This window comes from Pyrgilauda ruficollis, unplaced genomic scaffold, assembly GCF_017590135.1.
Source record: "Pyrgilauda ruficollis isolate IOZ18807 unplaced genomic scaffold, ASM1759013v1 scaffold69, whole genome shotgun sequence".
In the NCBI taxonomy this organism is placed as follows: domain Eukaryota; kingdom Metazoa; phylum Chordata; class Aves; order Passeriformes; family Passeridae; genus Pyrgilauda; species Pyrgilauda ruficollis.
In genome coordinates this window covers 804855-814282 of record NW_024528710.1, presented here as the reverse complement: position 1 = coordinate 814282, position 9428 = coordinate 804855, and the positions used below count along the sequence as shown (strand labels likewise).

General features: G+C 54.1%; 1 protein-coding gene across 4 annotated transcripts in view; it reads right to left on the bottom strand.

Annotated features, from left to right (window-relative positions):
• Positions 1-441: 441 nt before the first annotated feature.
• The window catches only part of LOC121362977 (S-adenosyl-L-methionine-dependent tRNA 4-demethylwyosine synthase TYW1-like), a 92379-nt gene continuing 83392 nt past the window's right edge, over positions 442-9428 (bottom strand). For all 4 annotated transcript variants that reach the window (XM_041484934.1, XM_041484935.1, XM_041484933.1 and 1 more), the window contains exon 17: positions 442-1465. In XM_041484934.1, coding sequence (XP_041340868.1) covers positions 1244-1465 — 222 coding nt within the window. In that variant the 3' untranslated portion in view covers positions 442-1243. The remainder of the gene's footprint in view (positions 1466-9428) is intronic.

The window sequence follows — 9428 nt, the reverse complement described above, 5'->3', positions numbered from 1 at the left end:
AACGGCCTTGGGCTGGGCCAGGGGAGGATCGGGGTGGACAGCAGCAGGAATTTCCCCATGGAAAGGTGGTCAGGCAGTGGAAGGGGCTGCCCAGGGCCCTCCCTCCACCTCCCTGGGGTGGAGTGCCCATCCCTGGCAGTGCCCAAGGCCAGGCTGGATGCAGCTTGGAGCAGCCTGGGACAGTGGAAGGTGTCCCTGCCCATGGCAGGGGTGGAACAGGATGGGCTTTAAGGTCCCTCCAACCCAAACCATGCCAGGATTCTGTGATTTTTTAAAAACATATTCAGGAAAGGCACCCACTATCCATCACCCACCTAATGTTCTCCCTTCCACCCCACATCTGTTAGGAAAGGGCTCTACAACATTTGTGCTTCTCATCTCCTTCCAATTAACCTCCCACCCTCCCTGACAAACCCTGCTCAGCAGCCACACCAGAGGTGCTCTAGGAAAAACTCCTTTATTTTCCTTCTGCTTTAGAAACTCTGTACAGCTTAAGAAAAGAGGCTGTTTTTAAAAAGCAATGGAACCCCCATGTCAGGGCTGCTCCATCTACAGCACCAGGCACACCCAGCTGGAGCCCAGCAGGGCTCTGACGGTCGGGAGCTGGTGTATAGGGCTGCTGGGAGTGGGATAACACTGCTCCTAAACCTCATTCCCAAAGCCATGAGGTTTGAAGACACTTGGAGAGGTATCAGAAGCTGCAGGTGGTTATCCATAGGGGTGCTGTTACACCATTCCCAACGTTTGGCTTCTTGGGAATGGGGTTTTTACAGGAAATGGCACCAGTGTGTAAAATACCTGAACCTGAACAAAGTCCCTAAAATGATGCTCCCAGCAGAGATCAGCTTGTGGATCCAGGTCTGGCTGTGGCCCTGATCCAACCTTGTGGGGCTGAAATCCCCTGGCATTTTTCCTTGGGGATGTGGAATGTTTTGCTGCCAGTCTCTCCTTACACAGGAGTCCAAGGAACCCTCTGGCCCCATGTCCCACTCCAAACATTCCCCACTGAGGAGATCCCAGCACTGCCCACCCCCCACCCCCGCTGCTGAACCAGTTCTGATTTATCTCAAGAGAAGAACATTATCAGTATTTTCATCCAGGAAGCCCTAAAAACAGGAGGGAAGGGTAAAATCCAGGCTGGACCCCCTTCCCAAACATCAGGATAATCCAGGTGGGTGGATCCAAAACGAGTGTCAGCCTGAAATGGGAGTCCTGGGAAGCCCAGGGTGCAGGAGCCCAGCCCTCAGCACCCCGAGGTGTCCCGTGCCTTGTTCTTCCGCTGGAATCTCACATCCAAGGGGTCGAATCCCCGTTCTCTGGCCCCAAAGAGGGCCCAGGGAGGAGTCCTGGCTGTGTACTCAGCTGCTGTGAAGGTCCTGGAGCCGCCGCTGCGCTCGTGCTCCCTGACCAGCTCCTGGAAACGGCCGTAGTCGATCCAGGTCCTCCACTCGCCATCCACCTGGAACTGCAGGAGAGGAGACAGTGAGGGACCACCAACCCCAGGGTGTGCTGAGCACCTGGGTGGGGACGAACTGGGATCCCCAGCTGGTGTTTTTGTAATTCTGCATCACATGGAGCTGCAGGTAAAGCCATCCAGAGGCTCCTGTAGGATACAGCTTCAGTAGGAAAACAGGAGGGACCCAGGAGCCAGCAGGGAACTGATTCTCCACCTCTGCTCTGCCCTTGTGAGACCTCCCTGCAGAGCTGCTTCCAGCTCTGGAAATCTCAGCACTGAAACAACCTCATGCTGCTGGAGCAGGCCCAGAGGAGGCCCAGGAGTGCTCCCAGCAAGGGGTGGCACTGGGTGGAATTTAAGGTCCCTGCAACCCATCCCAGGATCCTGTGGTATCTCCATGAGGGCTGCACTGTTGGATGCTTTGCTGGAGCCTTCAAAGTATCAGATCCTCCCCCACTTTCCAGGAGGGAGGCTCCTAAAATGCCTCCCCACGCCTTCCCAGGTGTCTGCCCTTGCCCTTGACACTTCCATGGGAAAGCCCTTGGTGTGGGGAGCTGGGAGAGCTCTGCAGGACAGGTGTGGATTTGGGGCCATGCCCAGGTACCCCTGAGAAGGGACCTTGCCAAGGTCACCTCAATCCCAGCATGGGACTGTGGCTCCAGGGCAGCCCAGCCTGGGACAATGGCCCAGGAGCAGCACCAGAGGCACGTGCCAAGGGATTGGGATGGATTTGGGTGACTTTGGATAGGGTAGGAGGGCTGTGGTTGGGAACGGGGGAGATGAAGAGGTTTAATGACACAAATCCTCTTTCCATGTGAAGAATGGCTCACTTTGACAAGCTGGAGCTGCATTTGTCTCCCAGACCTGCTCTGCCCATTTAGCCCCAGCCCTTGCTGAAGCCTCAATTAGGATTTATCTCAGCTAAGAGCTTATTATGCATTTCATCCAAAAAAAGAGGGAAAACAGACCGGCTCCTTGGTTATTGTGGGCTTTTTCCCCCCCAAACTTGATGGCTGTGCATTTCAAATGGCACTTGACTTTGTGCCCAAGAACTAAAAGCTTTTTTGGTTGGGAAAACTGCTGACACCCCTGAAATTCTGCACTCAGCCGTGGCTGATGCTCCTCCATCCCTGCCCATGGAATTACAGTGCGTCCCTGCCGGGGCTGCAGCCAGGAGGGGACACTGCAGAATCACAGCACTGGGAACCAGTCCTGGCATCAATCCAGGGGCCCAAGGCTCACTTCTCTTGTGCCAAGGTGGGGACGTGTGTGAGGCCACCAGGAGAGCAATGGCAGAGGAGACATCGTGTCACCTGAAAGGAAAAATCCTGAGCCCAAGGAGGATCAGGGCTCTGCAGAGCTGAGCTCCCCCCCAGAGCTGGGGAGGTGACAATGTCACACCTGACACCAAACTCTGCTCCCTCCGGGTTTGATCCATGAACACTCAGCAAATTAAAGGGCAAACCCCAAACCAGAGGATCCAGCAAGGCCTTTAAGGCCCAAGGGGGATTGGCCTCCCACTGCCAGAGGGTTGGATGGACACGGGGAGGGAATTCTCCCTACTGACGGTGGGGAAGGGCTGGGATGGAATTCCCAGAGGAGTTGTGGCTGCCCCTGGATCCCTGGCAGTGGAAGGTATCCCTGTCCATGGCAGGGGTGGCACTGGATGGGTTTGAGGTCCCTTCCCACCCAAACCCCTCCATGATTCTGTTCCCCGTTCCTACCAGAACAACCAAGCTAGGATCCATTCCAAAGCAGATCAATCAATAATCACCATTTTTAGTGCAGTGAATGAACCACAACACCAGAGGGGCAAGGGTGTCATGGGGAGAAATGGCTCCTGCTGAGGAGTAAATCACAAAACCAGAGTGGGGAAGAACAGCCTCAACTGCCCTACTGGAATTTACAGCTTGGATTTAACAATGTTGTGATTGTTCCACAGGGAACAAAAGATTTTCGGCTCAAAGCAGTTTCACAGCCTCCATTTAACAGGTGAGCCAACCCTAAACATCCCTGGCATCCCACCCTAACATGGGCAGGTGCTTTAGGGAACTGTTCACTGCCTGTGGAGCCCTTCAGGGTGATAAATACATTGACACAAGGTAAATGGCTGAGAGCCCTGCCCTGGTTCTTCCCTAAGCTGGAATCACAGAGTGCCACAGCTCCTTCAGCTGGCCCTAGGCTGGGCTGGAAAGGGAAACTCTCCCTCCCCGAGGGCCCTGCCCAGCACTGGGGTGACTCAGGAGCCTTCCTTTGGAGCTCCTGGAGCCCCTGAGCTCCAGTCCGCAGGGTCTCAACACCCACTGCTCTCCACAGATGTGGCACAGATGCACAGCCAGGAAAACCCTGATGGAATCCTGCAGATCCTCCAGGGCAAGGAGCACTGCTCCAGGAAGGCATTAATGATGGGATACAAGAGGCACAGGAATGAGGGGAAATGAAATGCCAGGCTGGGCCAGGCTGGACGGGAGCCCAGAGGTCCCTGGTGCCACCTCCCTGCTCAGGCAGGGCCATCCCAGAGCACAGGGCACAGCATTGTGCCCAGAGGGCTCTGCAGTATCCCCGCTGAGGGAGACTCCAGCCCCTCCCTGGGCAGCCTGTTCAGGGCTGGGCAGTGCCCAGGGCAGAAGTTCTGCCTCCTGTGCAGGGGCAGTTCCTGGGCTCCGTCCCTGCCCGTGGCTCTGGTGCCACTGCTGGGCCTGGAGCAGAGCCCGGGCCCTGCTCTGCCCCTCCCTGCACACAGGGACACCCAGGGCTGAGGGCCCCTCTCAGCTGGGGCTCCTCTCCAGGCTCAGCAGCCCCAGCTCCCTCAGCCTTTCCTGGTGTAAGAGATGGTCTGAAGTTTCCCTCATTTGCCTCACGACCATCACAAGAACAGAGAACAGGACCACTGGAGACCCTTATCGGAGTTCTGGCCTGGCTGAGGTGGATGCTCACCAAGGGATTGCTCACAGCTGTGCCTACAGCGCTTCCAGCAGGGCCTGCCAAGGGGCAACTCACCCTGTATGCTCGCACCTGCTTCATGACAATGGCCCAGGAATTTCCCCACCTCTCGGCCAAATGAACTTTCAGGGGTAACTTTGGTAGCCCCCCCACGGAAAATCCTTCATCTGCTCCACTACCATCGTGACGGATGGAGGTTGAAGCCCCCTCCCAAGGACTGAGACTGAGACCCCCGTAATTCTGGTATAGGGGTGCTGGCCTGACTGAAGCAGAACACTGCCAAGTGTTGCCTGCAGGTGTGTTCACTGGACCTAGACTGGTTTCCCATAAAAACCAGTCCTGAAACAAAGGGTCCCGCTCACTGCTGAGAACATGGACTGTCTGTACCCGTCTTCAATACCTGTTCCCCCTCAGCAATTTCAAGAGACTTATTCTCTATTGTATCTGTTCCCCCTCAGTGATTTCCCCCCTCAGCAAAGGACTATAATAGATCCCTGAGTTAACCAGGACTTTGAGATTCTCCCCAATGTCACAAGGTGAATTTCCCACCGATGGGAGCACGAGGATCTCGTCTCTACGTTTGGTAGCTATACGCCCTTACGCCCTCTCTCTCTCTCTCTCTCTTATCTCTTTTCTAATCCCTCTATTGCATTTGCTGTGGTCATTCAATAAAAGGTGTATTTGTTTTGATCAATACTGAAATCCCCTCTGTGTTGTTTTTTGCACTCTGAGATCAGCTAACAAACCATCACGACCTCCTGCTTGTATGAGCTGATCGTGACACCTGGGCACCGAGATGCTCCAGGCCCTCCTCATCCTCCCAGCCTGAGCTGGCCCCGCTCCAGGAGCTCTGTCCCTGCTGTGCTGAGGATCCAGAGCTGCCCCAGGGCTGGGATCCCTCCCCGACCTGCTGGGTCAGGACAATGAATTCATTAATTACCAATTCATTAACCCCAGGGCTCTCTGCTGGCCCAGGGACAGCTCAGGGTCCCCCAGGCCCCTTCCTGGCACCGCAGCAGGGCTGGAACGGGACAGCCCCGGGACAGGGCTGGGCTGGGCTGGGACAGGGCCTGTCCCTCACAGAGCCCCAAGCCAAACTGGGAGAGATCCATGGATCCATACACTCAGACTGGGATAGAACCATAGATCCACATATGCAAACTGGGAGAGATCCATACAGTCAAACTGGGATAGATCAATAGATCCATGTATCCAAACTGGGATGTATCCGAACTGAGATATATCCATGTATCCAAACTAGGACAGAGCCATATATCCAGACTGGGATATATCCATATATCCAAACTGGGACAGATCCATATATCCAGACTGGGATATATCCATGTATCCAAACTGGGACAGATCCATATATCCAGACTGGGATATATCCATGTATCCAAACTGGGACAGATCCATATATTCCTACGTCCAAAGAGGGATAGCTCCGTATATCCGGACTGGGATATATCCATCCACGCAAGCTGGGATATATCCATCAGAAACGAATTAAATGGAGAGCCAGGTTCCCTGGAAGCATCTGCAGAGCCGACTGAGCCCTCCCTTTGCTCCTGAACTGCCAGGAGTGGCCCTGACCAGGACAATTCCATCACTCCTCTTTGGCAGTAGATTCACAGCTGCTCTCGCTGCAGCAGGAGCAGCTCCTGAAATCCATCAACATTCCTGAAGGAGAAGAGCCACGCTCCAGATTGCTTTTCTTATCAACATATTTGCAGAGGCAGTTTGCGGGGGTGGGATCTTGTGCACAGATTAAGGACAGTCCAGGAGGACCATGCACTACATTCCTCCAGACATGAGCACCGCTGAGAAATAATCCCAGGTGTATCTGACAGGATAAAATATGGGAGAGAGGCTGGGATGTGACACAGGGAATGCTGAGGAATGGATGCAGCTAAAACCAATTAGTTTGTCCTACCAAGGGTAATGTTGTATTTCCCTCAGAGCCAACCAGGCTGGCACAAGGAGGCTCCTCCTGAGCCACTCACTCCAGTCCTGCACCACACACATCCAGAGGATTTTCAGGGAAGGACTGAACAGCACAGGAGAGTGGAGCAGAGCAGGAGGAAAAGAAAGAAAAGGCTGTGAGGGGTCCTGCAGACCCCATCCCTGCAGGGCTGGAAGCCCAGGGTCCATCCTGGACGGAGAACTTCTCTCCTTGGAGCTGTGCTGCCCTCCAGGATCCCAGGGGAGCACAGGGGGAGTGGGGGAGACCCCCGAGCTTTGGGGCTGCCTCAGCTCCACTTTGGTGAGAATCCTACAAACAGTGGGGCTGGAAAACTACTCCAGGATCACAAAGTCCAACCAATCCCAGCACTGCCAAGGCCACCACTGCCCATGTCCCCAAGTGCCACATCCACAGGGCTGTTAAACCCTCCAGGCACAGAGACACTGACACTGCCTTGGGCAGCTGTGCCAGGGCTGGACAACCCTTCCAGTGAGAAATTTTCCTCCCTGAGCCTCCCCTGGCCCAGCCTGAGGCCATTCCCTCTTGTCCTGTTGAAGATTCAAGGATACAAAGTCCTCAAATCCAACAAATGGATTTTCCCTGGGGGATGCACAGGATTCAATGGTTAAATTCAACAATTTTCACAGAGTTTTAAGGACCATACACCAAAAATAACAATCAGCAGCCAGCAGCGGAACCAGCCCCACAAGAAAACCCACAAACAAACAAAAAACCCAACCCAGAACAAACAAAACCTGCCCCTTCCAAACCAAACAAAAATAACCACAGAAAAAAACCCACAAAGCTCCCCACAAAGACTAACCCTCAAAATCACAATAAACAAAAATAAAAGAAAACAACACAATTCCACCAAAAAATCCAAACACTCTAAAACAGGGGGAAAAACCCAAACCCAAATGAAATACCAGAAAGAAACTCTAAATCCCTCCCCCAAAAAATAAACCTGAAAAAACCAAAACCAAGCAAAAAACCCCAAATCAAACAAAAAACCTCAAAGCCAACCAAACCCCAAACCAACCCAAGCTCACCAAAACCATCAAAACAAAAATACAAACAAAACCCAAAGCAGACTAAGACTCCTCCCAAAGTAAACCAAACCCCAAAACAAACAAATGCAAAAGAACCCCCACAAGAAATCCCAAACCAAACCCAAATGGCACACAAAAGCAACCAACCAAACAAAACCCCAAAGCCACCAATGAAACACTTGGTGCACAGAGAGTCTGACCCACACCCACCTCTGGGGACACACGTCGTGGTTGTCAGAGGGACAGACAGACACTCGTGAGCTGTGCACAGGGCTCTCCAGCTGCTGGAACTGCAGTCCCACAGCAGCAGCTGGCAGGGGCAGATCCATCCTGCTCTGTGCCTGGCTCACCTGAACTCACCTTCCCAACCCCCAGCACAGGAACTTTCCTCCTTCCCCAGCCTCTGCCCTGGGACCATGGAGCACCCTGGGCTGAAGGAGCTGGGGGCTGGAAAGAGCTGGGGGGGCTGGAAGGAGCTGGGGGGCTGGAGCAGGAGCTGGGGGGGCTGGAAGGAGCTGGAGGGCTGGAGCAGGAGCTGTCAGAGCAGAGGTGACACCCAGGTGGGACCCAGGAGTGAGATCCCCCTGCAGGTGTGGCTGCCAGCCCTGAGCCCTGTGTCCATCAGTGGCCACTTCCCTGGGCACAGCATCAAAAGGGAAAATTATCTGGATGGCTCTGTCCTGAACTCCTCCATTTCCCTCTGGGGACAGCCCATCCCTGGGATAAAGCAGCAGCTTTGCACCTTCCCACAGGCTGCCAACAAACACAGCACACTGCACCACCTGCCAGCACCAGCTCCCCAAGACAAACAAATAATTCCCAGAATTATGACCCCTTTCTCACCTCATTAAGGCTCACAGTTATTTAAGGCTCCCCTTGTTTGACAGGGGAAGTGACTGGAGTTACTCAGCAAAACAAGGAGAAATATTGTGTGAAATTACACTGAACAGGGTCACAGCGCTTGGCAAAAGCATAGAAACTCCTGCTTTTGAATTATAATCCCAACCTCAAGCTTTAGGAGGGAATTGAACCAGTTTTTAAATTGCAGGTGAGGTAAGAGATGGTAATAATGGCTTTAAGATGAAGGAGGGCAGGGTTAGATGGGATATTGGGAAGGAATTGTTCCCTGGGAGGGTGGGCAGGCCCTGGCACAGGGTGCCCAGAGCAGCTGGGGCTGCCCCTGGATCCCTGGCAGTGCCCAAGGCCAGGCTGGATGGGGCTTGGAGCAGCCTGGGACAGTGGGAGGTGTCCCTGCCATGGCAGGGGTGGCACTGGATGGGGTTTAGGTCCCTTCCCACCCAAACCATTCCCTGACTTATCCCACAAGCAGTGAGATGACAGGCACACAGAGCTGAGTCTCTTCACATCCCAGTCCATGGGGCTGAAGGAAAACCAGCACAGGGACACAGCCCTGGGAACAACCAAGCCTTAAATCCCTCAGCAGCTCTGCAGACAGGATCTGGGAGCAGCCACCAGCACCACAGTTCCCATCAGTTTTAGCTGGGAGCAGTGAGCAGCTCTGCAGTTCCACCCTCAGTGACTTCAGCCTGTGCCCAGGAGCCATCAGAGGTGTCAGGGCAGAGGGAACTCCTCCAGAGGCAGCACATGGAATGCCTAGAGATGGAATTCACTGTTCTGGAGATGGAATTCACTGTTCTGGATCCCCAAAGAGTGGGACAACCTGAACTGCCCTGCGCTGAGCCCAGCAGAGCCACAGCCCATGGAATCCTGTGCTGATCCCCCTGACCCCGGGGCGCTGTTCCAAGGGAAGGTTCTTTATGGCAGATTTGGGGTTTTTAATCCCTGCCCGGCTGCCAATGGAGCCAGGACTCCACCTGGCAGCTCCCACTCCCAGAGACAGAAGTCAGACAACTTCAGCACAATGGAGAGCTGCTTATCATCACTGACAGAGCCAGGCCAGCAGAGCCACCTTCCTGCTGCCAGGAGACAAGGAAGAAAACCTTTGGGAATTCCATCATTCCCTGCTCACAGCTGCTCTAAGGAGGCTGCTTGGCTG